The sequence below is a fragment of the Mesoplodon mirus genome (genome assembly GCF_964341445.2).
Source record: "Mesoplodon mirus genome assembly, chromosome: 3".
Taxonomy (NCBI): Eukaryota; Metazoa; Chordata; class Mammalia; order Artiodactyla; family Ziphiidae; genus Mesoplodon; species Mesoplodon mirus.
In genome coordinates this window covers 185,435,280-185,455,744 of record NC_138978.1, presented here as the reverse complement: position 1 = coordinate 185,455,744, position 20,465 = coordinate 185,435,280, and the positions used below count along the sequence as shown (strand labels likewise).

The 20,465-nt window shown below is 38.8% G+C and overlaps 1 protein-coding gene across 2 annotated transcripts in view; it reads right to left on the bottom strand.

Annotated features, from left to right (window-relative positions):
* Positions 1–20,465, bottom strand: part of USH2A (usherin) — a gene marked incomplete at both ends in the record, with an annotated part of 772,061 nt that overhangs the window by 408,621 nt on the left and 342,975 nt on the right. For both annotated transcript variants that reach the window (XM_082613798.1, XM_082613799.1), the window contains 2 exons: positions 10,492–10,653; positions 12,761–12,874. In XM_082613798.1, the coding sequence (XP_082469924.1) occupies positions 10,492–10,653; positions 12,761–12,874 (276 nt within the window). The remainder of the gene's footprint in view (positions 1–10,491; positions 10,654–12,760; positions 12,875–20,465) is intronic.

The window sequence follows — 20,465 nt, the reverse complement described above, 5'->3', positions numbered from 1 at the left end:
AATAAAATAAAATTCAAAAAAATAAAATAAAATCGATAACCAACAAGGACCTACTGTATAGCACAGGGAACTCGGCTCAGTATTCTGTAACAACCTAATTGGGAAAAGAAGTTGAAACAGAATAGACTCATGTATATGTATAACTGAATCACTTTGTTGTACACCTGAAACTAACACAACATTGTTAATCAACTATACTCCAATGTAAAAGTTAAAAAAAAGAAAAGATGAAGTCATCAGGGTGGGCCCTAATCCAATATGACTTGCGTTCTTATAAAAAGGGGAAATTTCCACACAGGCAGCACACAAGGAGAATGCCATGTGAAGATGAAGGCAGAGATCAGGGAGATGCTTCTACAAGTCACAGAACACCAAAGATTGCCAGCAAACCACCAGAAGCTAGGGGTGAGGCATGAAACAGGTTCTCCCTTACAGCCCCTAGAAGGGACCAACCCTCACCAACACATTGATACGGGACTTCTAGCCTCTAGAACTGTGAGACAATCAATTTCTGTTGTTAATCCACCCCGCGATACTCTGTTATAGCAGCCCTAGCAAATTTACACAAGTAGTTTAGCCAAAAAAGAATTCTCTACATACTGGATAATTAAATGAAAAATTCTAGGAAGCTACAGGAACAGCCTACCTCATTAAAACTGTTTACCACATTTAGCATATTAATTACTTCTGAATTATGCATCGGTGTTTGTTGTCATTTACTTTAAAATATTAATTTACTGATTCTCAGTGTTCATCAATTTAATTCAATTCATTTCAACTCAATCCAATAAGAGATTATTAGAGGCCATTTGGGTTCTTATTCCTAGGCTACCTACTATAGCGATCATGAAAATAAATAACATGATAACTGTACTCAATGCACCTACACTCTTATTTGGAATCGAGATTTATCGCCTTTAAAATAAGTTAATACCGGAGCCTGTGCTCCGCAACGGGAGAGGCCACAACAGTGAGAGGCCCGCGTACTGTAAAATAAGTTAATATTGCAAGACAGAATGTATTCAAGTGACAAATTTGTAGGAAAATGATAAGAATCTGTGAATCAAAGGAAGATGTGGGAATTGAGCTAGATCATCATATATGGGTAATATTTTAATGGGGGTAGATCGTGCTAGAGGTATGGAGAATACCACACTTGATACTGGCTAGAAGGAAATGAGTAAGGTGATCTACCTGATTAAATATCAAGGTAAAGAGTAGAGAGAACTAACAGATAAGTACAGATAGGTGAATGCAATCAGATTCCTGAAATATCCATTGTACCAATTTTATTATATATATTAAAATTGGGAAAAATACTACAAAAATTCAGATGATATCCATACTGTAGTAAATTTAAAAGATAAAAAAGACCCCTTCAAAAAAAGGAAAGAAAACACTAGAATCCCATTACTGGGAGATAAGCACTGTTAAGACTTTGGTGTATCTCCCTAGATATACATATTCATATACATATGTATTCACATCCACGTATACATACACATGTGTACACACATATATTTTACTAAAATAGATTCACATATTATGTGCTGTTGAAGTGTTTGTTTTTAACACCTTTCCACATTATTAAATATTCTTCTACAGCATCCTGAGGTGTATGGTCACACAATATTCGATCAGTGGACACTTAGAAGTTTTTTGTTGGTGAACACAGGCCAGTGATTCCATGTGCTAAGTTCTAATTTCACAGATGAAGCTTCTCTATAGTTAGTTCCCAGTTCTGGACTTGGAAAAGGAGGTAGATGGTTCATTTTACAAATATTCCAGTGGCTTTCTGGAAGGTAGCACTATAACAGCTGACACTGTCAGAGCAACAGCTTGGAGGCCAGAGGGTTCAGGATATATGTGCAGGAATACAAAGGGTTGTTCCACTGATTCACTCTCCCTCCTCCATTCTCCAAAAGAAACCAGTGAAGAAAGAACACACTGTCTGATTCCATTCATATTAAATACAAAACAGAAAAACAAACAAAAAAAATCTATGCTAAATGATCAGGAAAGCAGTCACCTGAGTCAAGAGATAAGACATGAGGGCAAAAATGGGGGGCCTCTAGGGTGCCAATAATGTTCTGTGTCTTGATCTGGGCGCTGGTTCCATGGATGTGTTCAGTTTGAGAATATTCATCAAGCTGTATACTTAAGATATGTTTCTGGTGTGAACTTATCATTCAATTAAGAAGCTTTAAGAAATAAATTTAAAATAATGGCAGTTCTTAATGCTCAAAGTAGCAGGCAGGTTCTATTTGTAAAGCTCTCCATGGAAGTAAGCATTCGTAAGTCAGACAGAGAAAGAGAAATATCATATGATATCGCTTATATGCAGAATCTAAAAAGAAATGATACAAATGAACGTCTTTACAAAACAGAAATGGACTCACAGACTTAGAGAATGAACTTATGGTTCCCGGGCAGGGAGGGTAGGGGGAAGGGATACTCAGGGAGTTTGGGATTGACATGTACACACTGCTGTATTTAAAAAGGATAACCAACAAGGACCTACGGTATAGCACAGGGAACTCTGCTCAATGTTATGTGGCAGTCTGGATGGGAGGGGGGTGTCTGGGGGAGAATGGATACATGTTTATGTATGGCTGAGTCCCTCTGCTGTGCACCTGAAACTATGGCAACATTGTTAATCGGCTATACTCCAATATAAAATAATGGTTTTTTTTTTTAAAAGAAAGAAGACATTCCATCACCTTTTTCAGGATTTAACTCCACTACTTTCCTAAATGGATCTGATTCCCACTATTCCTCTGAAATCCCTTCAAATCGAGAGCCTTTTCCTACCATTTAAGAGTATATAATATTCATTAATTAGGTTAACAGATCACAGGTAATATTTGGGTGCAGATCTTAAAATATAAATTTAAACATATTTAAGTTCTTCACATACTTGTGCACTGGAGAAGCATCTTAAAGTAAGAAGGACGCTTTGGTTGTATTGTTTACAACCACAACTGATATTTAAACATTCTGTACAAGTCATTTCACTTCACTTGATCCTTTGTTAGTAAGTGAACAGGGCTTTTAAAAATAAAGCATCCATTGTTTGTTAACCCAAGGATCAGGGCTGTGGCTTAACCTTAAGCAACTCTTCTGGAGTCTTTGATCACAGAGTTAGCAGCTTAGTAACTTGGTCTCTGAAGGCTTTCACTTCTTTCCATTATTTGGACTTCTTTCCCTGATTCCTCAAGGTTTCTTAGACTTTGTATAATTTAACGCTATATGTCAGTGACATCAAAAGGGCACAAAGTATGAATTAGTTTGTAACAGGGAGGCACCATCACTCATAGATGAGATCACTGTCTTACCTGAAAACCCTCACATGCTCTGTCTTATTAATACTCTGCCTTATGGGTTAGAACACAAGCATGTTACCAGTATTCCCCTCAGTAACATTATTTCATGTAAGAGGAGTGATTTAGAATCACTGCATTGTAGTATTCAAAAATGCAAAATGAGAGAAAATGTCAAGGTTAAAGTGAAGTTTTGTTTTGCCAAGAAAAGATGTTTTGTAAGCCATCAGTGTGAATGAATATAATTTAGCTCAAATTTGTAGAGTGTTGATAAGGTTTCCTATAATGCTTGGTTAGAAGTACCTAACCTTTGAACACTTTCTTTTATTGTGCCATAAGCAATACAGCTTCTTCTATCATAAATGTCTCATCGTAAGACTTAAGTGTTTGGAAGGTTCAAGCTGAACATTTCTATTTTGCTGTTTATACATGGTTCTTTCTGACCTTGGCAAATAAGACCAAAAAAAAAAGTTTTAGCAATTTTAGTGGTTAAAGATATAAATACTTACTGTCTATCTGACTTTACCAGAAATTCATCTGCTTTTCCTCTCTCTGTCTCTCTCTGCCTCTCTCTACCTCTGCCTTTGTCTTTCTGTCTCTCTCTCACACACTCTCTCTCTCTCTCACACACACACACACTCCTTATACCACTATTATCCTTGTCTTACTGGCTCAGTCTTAGTGATAGAATCTCAGGTCCTAACGGTGATGGGAAGATGCCATCAGTGGTGCTAGGAATCAGTCACTCTTATTCAGTCATAAGCCTACTACAGATTTATGAGATAATACACTTGAAAACGTCCATGTTTTAAGGTTTGGTGTCAGATATAATTTTTAGGGAATCCCTTTTGACATCTCCCCCTTTGACATTTTCATACTCGTAAGCAGCAAAGGCTTAGGTTGGGTTAACTAAGAACCATTTACATAGTAAGAAAAGAGTTGTCCTGCGGGATCCCTGCTCTTTCTTCATTGGTCAGCGCAACTCACATAAACCTCCTTGTCATGCTCATAGTAGACTTCTTCAGGTTACCACCATCTTGCTATCCTTGTTCCCAAAAACTTTGTAGGCTTCTGTGAACTATCTCACGAGCTCCTTAAAGATTGCCAGTTTCTAGTAGGGTGCTCATTTAAAATGAGAATGATCTGGTTGGCTACAGTTTGGATGGTCATCATCAATCAGGAAGCCATCTAGCCTGAACTTTGAAACAATCCCAGTATGTTGTGAACAGACTCACAAAAGGTTTCTTTCTTCCTCCCCCTTTATGAACATACGGTATACACACATCTTAAGTGGCGAAACAATAGCTCTGCTGGTGATATCAATACAGATCCTTCAATCTTTCAATAATGTTTTTAATCATAAGCTTTAAAGCACAATTGTTTTTACCTTGAAATTCTTAAAAATCTGTTATGAGACAGAAATAAGAGATTAATGGAGATCTTGCAAAAAAAGATAAATGGCACCACCAGAATACCACAAAACTGGGGGGAAAATTAATTGAACCTATACTTTTGATAAATATTTATTTTTTGCAGGAGAAAAATGCATACTAGTTTAAGCTGTCATTATACTAACCTACAGCCTATTTTTCATATTATTAGTAATACATAATGTGGTAGTTTATATTCAAAAATAAAACTAGAATGTATATACCTCATGTATTTATCCAGAAATACCCCAAGGTTACTATGGTTACGAAAAATCCATTACCTTTGAATACAGAATGAAAAAGTTTGACTTCAAGTGTGTGCTATTTATTATAGCGAACATCAACAGCCTTCGGGAGGTTCTCTAACTGGATTCATTTTTCAGTGTCATAACTGACCCACCATTTTACTAGCTTATGGCCTATGCAAGGCAAAAATTTGAACTGTATGCATTTTAAAATATATTTTGTACTAACTCAAGGTGCAGCACTGCCTTTGACTTTTAATGCTTCGTATTTAAGAGAAAGAAGAAACACATTCCAGCCACCTAGATGCTAAGTGGCTTTTGAATTGAAATGCATTTACTTTGACCTGTATCCACCATTGCGGCAAGGTCCATTTTTTTACGCATAATGGAAAAATGTTTCTTCTATGTGGAAACTTAAAAGGAAGCTATGAATAAATGGAGTAGGAGTGAGAAAAGAAAGGTTGGCACCTTGAATATTTAGGAGGGGACATTAAGCCAAGTCATTAAGGAAGTTTTAGATGGTGTAGGAGACAAATAAATAGTGCAGGTGACTGTAGCCAGGAAAAACAGGGTATGAAACACAGCTCTCAAAGTAACTTCAAACTGAATCCTTAGCCCCTATTAAATTTTTGCTCATTCATATTATGATCAGCGGAATCAAATATAAATCGCTAATCATCATCATAGAAAAGTATGCAGTAAATTAGTAGCTAAACATGCACATAAAAATAATATTTTCAGGTTGTAAAACTGTCAAAGATGTAAGGATGTAACATTCACTGTTTATGAACTTTTCTGGAAAACAGTGCAAAAATGTATATCAAATATTTTGAAAAAGTTTGCTACCTTTGACTTAGCTATTCCCCATTTAGAGATCTAGCAAACAAAGATTTATGTACAGTAATATTTATCATAAAATATTTAAAATGAGATAAATTAGAAATTTGGAATTTTTAAGTGGTTAAATGTATTAATGTACATTCATAAGATGGAATATAACATTATTAAAATATTTCAAGACACTTAGAAAAATCCTTTTGGTGTGAGATATATTCATAATAAGGGAATATGCAAGGATTCCAAATTATACATTATAGCTCAATTTTGTTAAAATGAATAAAGTGCTGGAAGGAATTACATCAAATACTAAGAGTTTCTATCTGTAAGGTGGGATTATCAGGTATTAGATATCTGCATATTTTAAATTATCTTCCGTAAGTATATGTTACTTTGATAACTAAAAAATGCTATCAATGATTTCTCTAATCTAGTAGATTACATCTTTCATTTCTCAGTCTCTCTATGAATTGACATTTCAGCACTGGAGAGATCCGTTTCATTGACCCTAAACTCTTGCTATTACTGACAGCACCAGCTAGAGTAGAATAGAATAGAATAGAATAGAACAGAACAGAATAGAAGTTCTATCCACAAGCTACTCAGAATGGAAAGGACATTATGCCACAAAAATCCTGGCAGAAAGACAAGCAACAAGTACCAATAGCATCGTGGATACATTTTATGATGAAAAGTGGCAGGATTTAAAGTGTCTGTAGAGGCTAAAGTGAGATCCAATGCTAGAGCAGTTTTCTCCGTCAGTTTTCTCTGGGCCGACTTCAACCAGCCAGATTCCCTTTCCCATTCTTCTTTTCTGTGATTCCTAGTGGACAGGTGACTTTTAAAGACATAAATGACCTAAATGTAATGTAGATCACAGATACAAAATCTTGGAAGAGTTGAAAGAGATCTAAAAGACCATTTTATTTAACTTGCATGCCATTGGAGACTTTCAAGAAAAGTGGACATTCAGCAGAAAACACTCACTTTTGGGTGCTATTACAAACTGAATTGTGTTCTCAAAAATTTACATGTTGAAGCCTTAACCCCAAATGCGACTACATTTGGAGATAGGGCTTTTTTTTTAATTCAATTTTTATTTTATACTGGAGTAGAGTTGATTTACAGAGATAGGGCTTTTAAAGCGGTGATGAAGGTTAACTGAGGCCCAATCCAATGGTTCTGATGCCCCTAAAGGAAGAGGAAGAGACAGCAGGGGTGTACACATAAGAAAGACCATGTGAGGAGGCAGGGAGAAAGTGGCTGTCTGCAAGTCAAGGAGAGAGGCCCCAAGAGAAACCAGACCTGCCAACACCTTGATCTTGGACTTCTAGCCTCCAGAACTATGAGAAATAAATTTCCATTGTTTAAGCCATCCAGTCTGTGGTAATTGGGTATGGCAGCCCTAGAAGATTAACATAGATGCTCTGGGGTTTGTAATCAAGCTTCCATCTCCCTTTCAGAGTTGTTGTGAGGAATAATAAAATGTGTTCAATAAGTAGCATGTGTAGAGATGAAATATATGGACTTTGAGGCCAGAGAGACCCAGATTTGAATCAGTTCTTCCAATTACCGACTAGGATTTCTTGGCGTCTCTGGGCCTCAGCTTTGCTGGCTATGACACTTGAATCATCATGTACAACTTTGAACCCCATCATATCATTTTTGGCTTAGTTCCTCTCCTTAGTGACCAATACTGTATTCCTACTGTACTTCGTATCTTCTGACATTTGGAGATAAAAGCAACAAGAAGTATAGTTGCCTTTGAGATGCCAAGGAGGACACGGGAAAAAATGTTATGAGTCTTATCAGAGAAATAATCTTTAAAAATCTACCTGAAGGATGAACACCACCGAAGAAACCATTATCACTGTAGTTAGAGAAGACGGTTAAGGACTCTATAAAAATAGTCCATTTTCTTTATATTACATTTGGGGCATCTCTTATACTATCCTAACATTTGCCATGATCTTTCAATGCAGATACTATAGTCACATGGGTCTGTTAAGGATTCGAGTCAACGGGATACAGAATTAGTTTCATTTTTTAGGTGGTATGAGAAATCAGTGTGAATTCTAGCCTCCTCTCCTCTCCACCCTGTTCTTTTTCTGACTTTGGAGTGTCACCTCATGTGGCATTCTGCACATTTTGGAAATCTTCAAGGCCCACACTTTTTTTTTTTTTTTTTGCGGTACACGGGCCTCTCACTTTTGTGGCCTCTCCCGTTGCAGAGCACAGGCTCCGGATGCGCAGGCTCAGCAGCCATGGCTCACGGGCCCAGCTGCTCCGCAGCATGTGGGATCTTCCTGGATCGGGGCACGAACCCGCGTCCCCTCCATCGGCAGGCGGACTCTCAACCACTGCGCCACCAGGGAAGCCCCAACGCCCACACTTTGAGACCTGCCATCACACACCACTTCTCTGTGGACTAGGTCAGCATTCGCTTCTGCACAGTAAGGGATCTTAGTTCCTTTTTCTCTGGTTTCTACCTTTTCTTGCCTCTCTTTTCCCTATTGCTTTTTTTTTAAATCCACCCTACTGCTACTCCCCACCCACTTCCCCAATTTACAATCTTCTTTCTTTGTTCCCAGGAGTCATCTGACTTCATTCATGCACTTATTCAGCACTGTTTGTTCTATACCTTCTCTGTAATCAGTCCTGGAGATGCAGTCATGAACAAGGCAGACATGTCCCCGACCTTATGATGCCCATGGTTTAGTAGGGCAAACTGACAAGTAAACAAACAGCCTTATTCAAGACAACGCAAACCAAAAAAAGGGGAGGGGGCATAAAGGCACTCAGTGAGCACACAGGGGGCATACCTAACTCATATTTGGGAGTCCGAGAAGGCTTCTCAGAGGAAATGTCTACAATGGGCTTAAGAGGTGTGCTTTCCCCATTATGCATGATGACAATTTTGGTTCTACAGTAGTATTGTGTGTAATAATGATTAATATGTGGGTAAATTCATTCCATGATGTGTTTTCATTTCTTCTAAAATAATAATATTCTATGGCCAATAACTTTTAGCTAAAATAATGCCTTCAGATAATCCTAGGCCAAGGGTAATCTATTTTTAGTTTTAGTATTTATTTTTTAGTTTAGTTCTCGCTACTAAGTTTACTAAGAACATGCTAGGTGTTTTTATAGTTCTAGTTCCCTTCAAAATCCTGAAAATTGCAGTTATTTCTATTTTACTGTTTCACAAACTAAGTCTCAGAAGTTAAATAACTTGTTTTAAGACTGCATACTCATCATTAGTCAGAATACTTGAGATGGTATCAAAGTCTACCTCTCACAGGCTGTGTGGCCTGAAGGAAGTTGCTTAACCTTTCTGTGCCTCAATTTCCCCATTTGTAAAATGGGGGTAATGATACACCTACCTCACAGAATAAGTATTACAGAATTCTATCCAACCATGATGAATGAAATACAGAAGTAATAGTTCTTGTGCTTTGAAGCCTCTCAGACTAGAGACGATACAAAAAATATAAATTCAGAGAACACAATTAGATGAATGCCATAGCCCTGTCCCAATATGCCTCATTCCTGCATCTGTATGTGTTGCCATGAAATCATGAGCATCAAGGGGCTGAGGGGAGGCAATGTCTGGCTGGTTCTCTGTTACAACCTTAGTACCTGGCATTAATGTGAAGGAGTGAATACATAAACAATTAATCCTGTCTCTGACGTTAACCTGTTATGACCTTTCATGAAGAATTTAATCTCTCTAAGGCCTCAGTTTTTCATCAATCAATATTTGATTAATGATGTCTCACCTAATAGTCACATATAATATCTAAAATATCATAAAATATATAACCACTATTACCATACAAATATAAACACCATTCAGGCACCAGACAACATACATAATACAGGCCTCGTGTTTCACAAGGTTTCCAACAATTCACTTTTCTTAAGTGTCATGACACTTTATAATATGATCTAGGCAGATATACTACGTTTCTTCCCAAATGGTCTCAAATTCAAACCACACTGAGTCACACTTCTGAGTCTTAAGCTTATTTCACATTCATGAGGATTTTAAAGTGGTTAATTCATGTGCCAGTGGCATTTGTTTGAAATAACATCATCGCCTCAATTAGATTGACATGACATCAACTGAATTGAAATGACATCATTGTACTGCGAGCACGGTTGGGGAGCACACTGGGTCCCAGCTTCAATCTTGTGATCAGTTAGAGGCAGAGGAGTCATATGCTGAGCTGTGTTGATACTATATATTTCCAAACCCCCCTCTGCACCTGTGCAAAGGTATATTAGTAGAAGGATTCAGGTAAGGAGTGGTGGGACAGTGGTAGAGAACATGCAGTAAGACAGCCTTGGGGGAGGGGGAAGGGAGCCACCGTGAGCCCTTTTCCATTTTTCCAGCTTTGGCTTCACTGTAAGGGTAATGTAACCACAAAGGTCATGGAATTTTAATGATTTAACAGGAGACAAAACTAAGTAACCCAACTTTTGAAACTGCATTCTCAGATAACTATTTTATAAATATATATATTATATATATATATATACTATATACTATATATATACTGAAATGTATATAGTAATTTGTAAGTATATATAATATATACTAATATATAGTCTTTAATATAGATTATAACCATTTACTGATACCTATAGAAGTCTTACCTGTGACTGTGTAGTTCTCTCCATTGCCTGAATAGATGAGTATCCCATCCATATATAAAGAGTACCGAGTTATAATACCATTTGCCTTTTTGGGTAGATTCCAGGAGAGTAACAAAGAATTGGGAAGGGATTTGGCTACTGGTGGCTGAACCTCTTGTGGTGCTGTGGGAAAAATTAAAAAGATATATAGAGTCTAATTTTAGTTTACTTTTCTAATTCAAACTTTTCAGACCCAAACCAATAAATCATGGAATAAACTGGAAATCCCATGCATGGAAATGTTCCTGATTCATGGGCAGCTTGTAGTAATTGTTTTAGGAACAGTACTAAATACCTGTCCTGAATTTATGAGAATTTGCCTCAATGACAGACAGGGAGTATTTACACTAGTTCACTTTACTGATGCTTGTGTTACTTCATCACAAGTATTATTAACCCATAATCTCTACTTGGGCTGTGCCTTTTAAAGCAAATTAGACAGAATCCCTACCCTTGAGGAGCTTTTGATCTAAGATAGGCAATGCTAGGGAGAGCGGTTCATAATCGATATAAAAAAACCTATATGTAGCCATAGAAATAGTCAGAAAATACAGAATTAAATTAATTACATATGAAAACTACAACATATGTGATTTTTTTTTTCAGTAAAGGGGGCCTGTTCATTTTCTATAATGGTCAATGAACTGGAGTCACAGGAACTAAAGAAAAGTTTTAGAAATTGACCCTAAACATACCTATCGTTCAGTAAATTAGTAATAAATTTAAGGAAACACTAGAAATTGGGAAATCCTGAAACAATGGAAAGAAAATGGTGAACTGGATGAGCAGCAATCCCTCTGGGGTTGTGCTGTGAAGTAGGTTTGGAGGTACCAGGCAAGACATGGACAGAGGATGTAGTGGATGTGGGGAAAAGAGTGAGACGTAGGACAATCTGTGCCATGTTGAAGTTGGTGGAAGTAACTTGGAAAAGGGAATAATGATATATGCCTCAGCAGAAGCAAAGACACAGTAAGAAAAACAGTGCTAGTCTTGGCAGACCAGATGGAGAGAACATTGAGAAAACAAGGAAGATGGGTCACCAATGCTGTAGCCCAGGTGAGGGTGGTCTGGTGAGGTCAGGTGCAAGGCATGAAGAACAAATTGTCACAAGAAGGATTTTACAAATTCTTGTTTTCTGTCCTGGTTTCATCAGATGAGCCATTGTCTTTTTTTTTTTGGCCACCTGGGGTGGCATGCGGGATCTTAGTTCCCTGATCAGGGATAGAACCTGTGCCCCCTGCATTGGGACCGCGGAGTCTTAACCACTGAACTGCCAGGGAAGGGCCTCCATTGTCTTTCTTTACACATTTTCTGTGCGAGTGGTACTTGCTTTAAGGATTTAAAAGAAGGAGGGGGGAAGAAGAGGAAGTGGGTAAGGGGGGGTGGAGGGATAGTGAAAAAGACAGAGACTGGCAGACTCTTTTCCCCTAAAGATCAAGGTTTTAAGTCTCCTGAATAACTTTACAACTAGACAGTAAGAGAAATGTGTTAATCCCTCTCATCCAGGAGAGAGAAATACGGAGTAACAATGCTTTAAATGTTTTGAGAGCTGTTATTTCTTGAAGAGATGCATTCTGATGCTTCAGCAAAACTTTCGCTTTAGAGTGCTAAAATATTTTCTCTTTCCCACTGCCTTCCTAAATGTATGGTTTCTGAAACATTAATTTATGCCAACAGTTTGTAAGTCCCAAGTACAACAAAAGTACGACTTGAGCCGGAAGGAACCAGGCCGTGATTAATAATGCCTCGATTGGCGTTTGGAGGTTCTATCACACTGAAATAATTGTTGCTCATGCTGGTGTTTAGCAGTTAAAAGAGACCATGGAAATCAACCGTTTGATTCTCAATTTCATACTGTGCCATACAATCAATTCTTTTTAGTCAGACTGTCTCTAGATTTACTTCTGAGCCATAGTAAAATGAGGAAGCTTTCATTAATCTTTCAGATGCTTCATATTAATGACAAGGCTCTTGCATGAACAATGTAACAGCAATTAAAAAGCCCATTAATCTGCATTACAGCTATTAAAGATGCATGTCATTAAAGGGTATGGAGTTTGATTCATTTTCGCTCCCCCCCAAAAAATGGAGCAATTATGGCCTGGCAATGCACTTTGTCATCAAATTAGGTTGGGGTTTTGTAGCAAATGGCCTTGCAGCATTTAGCTCTTCTCCTATTTTATTATTCATGACTGAAATGTGGAAGTCAAGACCTTTGAAATTACTTTACCTTCTTGCGGAGTAGAGATGTTCAGTGCATGCGAGCTCTCGGTACAGCCAGCCAAAGTGCAAGCAGCTAGGGTTACTGCATAGTTTTTGAAGGGTAGCAAGCCTGTCAATATGCCTGTAATGAAAGGGGACAAAAAGAGTTTGCATGTTTACCAGAAGAAGCTATACAGAGTATTGTGTGTGTGTGTGTGTGTGTAAGAAAGGGGGGTAGAGACACAGAGATACAGAAAACAAAAACATATGCTTCTTTAATTCATTTTCCTGCCTGTGTGCTGATTGCAGAATGGTGCGACTAGCAAGAAGAAATGTAGTCAGAAAGAGAGAAACAGATATCGTATATTAACACATATATGTGGAATCTGAAAAAACTGGTATAGATGATCTTATTTACAAAGGAGAAATAGAGACACAGACGTAGAGAACAAACATATGGATACCAAGGGGGAAAGCGGGTGGGGTGGGAGGAATTGGGAGATTGGGATTGACATATATACACTATTGATACCATGTATAAAATAGATAACTAATGAGAACCTACTGTATAGCACAGAACTTTACTCAGTGTTCTGTGGTGACCTAAGTGGGAAGGGAATCCAAAAAAGAGGAGATATAGGAATACATATGGCTGATTCACTTTACTGTACAGTAGAAACTAACACAACATTGTAAAGCAACTGTACTCCAATAAAAAAAAAAGAGAGAGAGACCTGCTTATTGTTAAGACAGCTCTAAATAGCATTTTTCCAAATGTGCTTCTCAGCTGCTAATGCCCCTGAGATGTTTCTCCTGTAAAAATGGGGGATTCCACATTTGTTCGTAAAGCAGAGCCCAGTGTACCTGATAGTGAAGACAGCCATCACCCCATTTCAGGATACTAGACCTCCTGCAGAAACAAAACTATCTCATTTTCTTTTACCTCACATTTTTCAACCTTATTTAACTAGAGAGCGCTTCTTATGCGACATCTACTAACACACATTAGGAGATGCTACTCCCAAGAGTGACTTCATTATTTTAACGGTAGGGTACATGTATACAAACTATTTATGCACGTCGCAGCTAACAAATATGCCAATGAACATAGTTGAACAATTAGCCAATTAAATAATTATGCTTTTGTACTTCTTGCAAAATTATTAGTTTATTTAATTAAGACACCTGTCTTAAACAGAAGCATTGCCCACAGAAGTGTTGAATTAACGTGACTTGATGGTGGATATATAAGATTTGTTCCGCAATTAAAGGTGCCTGCAGAAACTAAAACACATTTTGTTTACCAGTGTTTATAATCAAGGCAGAGGCTCTTTATTTAGTTAATCCCATGAATTAAAGAAGTATCCAAAATATAATTTCTGTATTTGCTCACCATTGTTTTCTGTTGCAGGTTTTAGAGCTGTTTTAATCCCTAATCACATAGACTGTCATCATTCTTATGAAAAGATGGTCCTACTCGTAATATCCTTTTATCGAGTAAACCTTGATTGTTTTAATGAACTGGTATTGATGACAGCTTGCATCATTCAACAACAAATTTTAAAATACATGTTTGCCTATTCCCTTTCCCCAGTAGAAAGGATAAAATATTAAAAGAGCAAAGATCCGGATGAAGCAAAGACCACAGCCCTTGTTTGCTTTGGCCCTTCTCTCTTGCCCTCAGTCCCCAGTGTTGCCTGCAAGTCTTTATTCTAGCAGCTCCCCCAAGCATCCCCCTGGGCTACCCAACCCTCTCGGCTGCACTTGGCACCAGCATCTTAGCCTGGGGCCAAAGAAGACAGCAAGCCAATGAACTAACACACCTACACGTGTGACCATCTCATGCCAAATGCAGCTCTAATTTCAAAACGCCTTCATGTTGTCACCTTCTGCTTTCCCTCACTCCTGCCACTGTGACTGTCATTTCCTCTTGAATCTCCCAGATCATGACCCACATTCTGAGCTCACTTTTTAAAAAGAGGTTCTCTCTCCTTCCACTAAAAGTCTTAAAGGAAAGCTTACAGCATCACATACGCATCTTCATCATGTAGTGTCGTGGTTAAGAGCAAAGATGCTTGCGCCAGGTTGCGCGGGTCCAGATGCCAATTCTACTACTGATTTGTTGTATGGGTCTGGGCAAGTTGCTCAGACCTCTGTGCCTTAGTTTCCTCATCTGTAAACAGATAATGATCGTATCTATCTCGAAGAAGAGGCCTCATAGGGATAATATAGTATCATGGGTATATGAGATGGGGATACTACAGTATTCACCTCAAAGTGTTACTATCAAGATTAAATGAGTTTGGGACTATAACGTGCACAACGCAGAGCCGTGTAAGGGGAGAACTCTAGCACAGAGCCTTGGTAGCCCAAGCTATGCTACCATTCCAACTCAGTGTCTGCCTGCACTGTACTATTAAATATTGATTTTTATCTTGTCAAGATCACTAGTGATCCCTTACACACCAGACCAAGTAACCCTTCCGCAGTCCTTATTCTCCTCTACTTACTAGATTTTGCCTTGTACAGCTGCCGTCTGGGCCATGGAATTTTCCCAAGGAGTCCTCCTAAATAACTCAGGGCTCCTTGCTTTGCTTGACCAACTCAACTTCCTTTCACAGTCCCTTAAATTTTTTTCTTTATTTTACAAGGCCAGGTCCTCCGGCTTCTTTCTTCTTCTGAACACTTGCCTTTGTTAGTTCACTTCTTCTAAACATTTGCCTTCATTAGTTCATCAAGCCTCGTCTCTCATTTATATCTGCAGACTTCACATCTCTCCTCCAAGCTCTGGTTCTGCATTCCTACCTGCAGGCCATGTATCCCATGTGGATGTTCAGCTAGCATTTCACTCTCAACCTGACCCAATCCAGACCCAACAGTCGAAATTATTTTGCAAACTTCCCGCTTCCTATTTTTTTTTAATTTTTATTGGAGTAGAGTTGATATACAATGTTATGCTAGTTTCAGGTATACAGCAAAGTGAATCAGTTATCCATATACACATATCCATTCTGTTTTAGATTCTTTTCCCATATAGGTTATTACAGAATATTGAGTAGAGTTCCCTTTGTTATACAGTAGGTCCTTACTAGTTATCTATTTTATACATGGTAGTGTGTATATGTTAATCATGGATGGACCTAGAGATTATCATATTAAGTGAAGTCACTCAGACAGAAAAAGAGTAATATCACATGGTATCACTTATATGTGGAATCTAGAAAATGGTACAAATGAACTTATTTACAAAACAGAAATAGAGTCACAGATGTAGAAAACAAACTTATGGCTACCAGAGGTGAAGCGGAGGGAGGGATAAATTAGGAGACTGGGATTAACATATACACACTACCATTTTTCCCATTTCTTAATACCTCTGTCATGATCCCTAAATTCCGGGTTCAAAACTAACATGTCCTTGTGAGATATATCCCAGCCATTTTATCCTTTGAAAATCTTTGGCATTTGTCATGTCTTTCCTATCACCAAGTTCAAATCTATCAATACTACAAGTCTAAATAAGATGAGTTGCACGTCTGAATTAGTATAATGCCATACTAACAAGTAATGAATCGGCCCCCAGAAAATAAAAATTTTAATCCTACAGTGAGCAAGGAAAATATGTTGGGAGATGAAATGTTTCCTTTGTTCATCATCTAAAAACCTAGGTGGCATTGCCTCTCACAGGTGGTCCTGACCTAGCTGGGGCACAGATATATTGTGTCACAAAAGGCACAGTGGCTGTATGCAGTTTGATGCTCTGCAATCTTTAGCATGAAGGTGTGTCATACATCCAGATAATTATCATTGGGAAACATAAAAAGCAGTTCCATTATGTTGCAAAATACATTCCCTGAGATGTTCTTTCTTTCCAAATCATAGCTGAAGTGCAATGTTGGAATTGTGACTATTATACCAACTTAACAAGAAGGCAAAGGTAAGGTAGATAGCTAGTGAGAAGCAGCCACATAGCACAGGGAGATCAGCTCGGTGCTTTGTGACCGCCTGGAGGGGTGGGAGGGAGGGAGATGCAAGAGGGAAGAGATATGGGAACATATGTATATGTATAACTGATTCACTTTGTTATAAAGCAGAAACTAACACACCATTGTAAAGTAATTATACTCCAATAAAGATGTAAAAAAAAAAAAAAAAAAAGAAGGATCATGTCAACCCAGATACTGAGTTCACATTCGCTAAACGGTCTTCAGTGCTTTATTTAACCTTTCTTGCCTTCATTAAACGAGGCACTTTGTGTGTATATGTTTATCATGAAATTCATTTGCTAATTTCTTCCCCCCTTTAACCTTAAAAAACAGGCAATCTTCCTCTCAGCAAACTTGCATTCTTCAGTTTGTGCTTTGGTAGAGAAGTTTACCAAATTGTATTTCATAGAAAAGTCCCAATATTCTGAAAGAAAGATGCTGGAGAGAAACCAGATCATCTTTCAGGCCATTTATCAAAGTGCTCACATTTCCTATCTCCGGGCAGGTGAAACAATAATAATAAGCACTGAGAAATGAGAGCTGCACAATAGAAAACAGAAAAGGAGGAGAAGAAAGCTGATGTTTTTTCTCTTGCCAACTTCGAATCGCAGGTAGAAAGTTTTGGGTGGCTTGTAGATCACATTTTCAAAAAACGTACCGTACTTTCTGAGGCTGAGGTGGCCTTTCTTTCCTATTTGCAGCGGGAATCTTGCTCATAATGTTGTGTCTCAGAGGCAAAGTTTGTCAAACCATCGGAATAATTTCCCCTAAATACAGGTTAGTATCATCAACTTCAGTAAGAAGAGCAGTGTAATGACTGAGCACTTTCTCTCCTCTTGTCAGGTTACACTGAGGTTGGGGTAGGAGAAGGGGCTGGTCAACCAAGTGGGCCTCGCTAAATCAGAATAACGACCAAGACATCCTATTGCCTGAGACATGCGGTCTCTCTTTTGTTTCTCAGTATGGAGGGTTTACCAGGATGGATTCAAGTTAATGCTTATAAAAAGTTCTGCTATTACCAACAAATAAACATATTCTCCCCAAGACAAGGCAAGGTAGCCTTTCTTTCTTGGATATATCCCTAGAGACCATTGAGTGATTGGCCAAATGGTCTTCCTTTAAGTGTCAGAGTCAGATTATATGCTCTCCAGAAAAAAAAGTGGTATTACTATGACAGCATGTCATTACCAAACAATTATTTATCAGGTTTCCTTCTGTATGCTTCTGGGAGAGGTGCTATAGACTACAGCTGATCTTTACAAGGTTTCTAATCTGAGAAAATATTAGAGCTAGAAGGACCCTCATGATAACGATAATACACAGATTAAATCCATAAAGCAAAATGCTTGCATACATGTCAAGTGGACAAGGGCATTTATAAGATCCAGAGCTGCCAGTCCAAGATGATAGGGGATCTATATTTCATTAAAGGCAAAGAGAAGAAAAGGATAATCATTGAAAGTATATTTCAGTATTATACTTAAAAGAATACTGAAAAACATAGAGTGACGTATTTATAAAGGAATCCCAGAGAGAAAAATATGGCAAATACACTGTATTCTGTGTCCACAGAAAACCCAATAAGGTAAAATGGGGTAGTCTCCTTGATGATCCTTAGGGTGTTTAAAATAAAGAAGTAGGGCTTCCCTGGTGGCGCAGTGGTTGTGAGTCCGCCTGCCGATGCAGGGGACATAGGTTCGTGCCCCGGTCCGGGAAGATCCCACATGCTGCGGAGCGGCTGGGCCCGTGAGCCATGGCCGCTGAGGCTGTGCGTCCGGAGCCTGTGCTCTGCAACGGGAGAGGCCACAACAATGAGAGGCCACCGTACCGCAACAACAACAAAAAAAATAAATAAAATAAAATAAAATAAAATAAAATAAAATAAAGAAGTATATCCTGACGGTGAAAACTTTTAAGATTGGTTTGGATAGGAGCCCCTTTTCTCTTGCAGACATCACAGAGGAGTCTTTTTACCCTTTGAATTTGAGACGGTACCTACCTCGAGGCAGGCCAGATGACCTCTCCAATTCCCTTTCAGCCTCAAAACTCTGTGAAATCAGAAAATGGTCCCAACCATGTCAGGAAACCTGCCAGTCTCTTTTGATAATGGAAGAGGGTGAGCTGAAAAAACATTCCATAAGTATAAAGGAAGCATTATTGATGTCTTAAAAGTGTTAGGATCCCATGAAACACAGGAGTGTTGGTATCCGGATTAAAATCATTGGCACCAGCAGGACCAGAATTCTCACCGCTAAGCGATAATGCATTTTGCATTAATGCTTAACATTGAGAAATCCTGATGGGCCACACCAAGGGAGTTTGAAGTAAAGTAAGTATAGTCCCTTTGAATTGCAGTCCTGTGGACCTCGGCAGGTGCAGAAAGCCCAAAAGCCAAAGGAGCAGGGGCAAGAACGTGATTTAAGGGGTGGCAGCACATCACAGGAGGAAATTGAAGAGCCCTAGTGCATTAGGTTCCAAACTGTGTGCTCTGAGGATTTCTGCCTAGCAGAGGGGAAGAGCCTTCTCCTCGAGAACCATGCAGTTTAAAGTCCTTCGCAATGATTTTGGGAGCTCCTTGAATGCAGAGGGTATGACCTTTTGCTTCTTTACTTGTCCTATTTTCCAGCAGTTATTACGATAGTTTACCAAAGGTGGACCCTTGATGTTTGCCCAAAACATAAAGACCTTTCATCCTCTTAGCTCTCTCAGCTGTCTGCCTCACTCTAAGAGATGCTCACTCCCGTCCTACCCTTTCCAGGGAGCTAGCATAGGAACAGACATTGTTTCTTTTGCCTGATAGATTATTATTTCCAACACTTGGTTTCCTGTGCTCTAACCTCAAGTTTCAAAGGAGCGGAAGAGAAATATTAATAATTGGAGGTGGCCTGACTACCTAAGAGAAAAGCATTGTGGAGCTGACACCAGCTGTGCAAGCATTTGCGCCTCTAATAAAACTGTGTGCTGAGAAGCAGGGAAACAACAGAGGAGTCGGCTTTGACACCGAGATTTTTATGATGAACTCTCACTCAATGCAGACAAGTATAAATGCTCGGCCTGGAAACCGAGCCTGAGACACAAGACAAAATGGCATCCTTTTCAAAGGCCAACACGTTTTGGAGAAGAAAAAGTGACTCTGTGTCTATTTACATCCTTGAGCACACTCCTCCCCCCTCCTCCACCCCACCCTCAGCTGCCAGCCTAGGTGTTTGGCCGGCATCCACTGTAATCTGTTCTCCTTCATTATGTTAATCTGTGGGCGGAAAGATTTCTGTCATCTTCGAATCGCTTGTACAGCAACGGTAAACACCTTGGCCTGTCTGTAATTGGACAGGTGTCTGCATTGATGTCACCCAGCTTTTAATTCAATTAAAGAACTGGCTGCTCTGCTCTCATTACCCACCCATTTCTGTTGCACTCTGAGTCTGGCGGTGAAATCTGCACACAGCCATCACCTACCCCGAGTCCAAAGTCTGTGGTCCCCATGCAAAGATCACGCAGAATATTTCAAAAACGGACTCCAACAATCCAAATGTACTTTCCTGTTAGCAAAGGCATTTGGAATAAGATGGAGAATTTGTTCTCTCTCCCTCTTTCTTTACTTTTAAATTCTCTATTGTCTAAACGGTGTCTTCTACCTACTGGCCAGTAATTAGGAGCTGTCCAGCAAAAAGAAAAGCAGTCTCTAGCTTCCCCTCCCCAGGGCTTTCCTCCATCTCAAGAGAACTCATCAGAGTACAATGTTCTTAT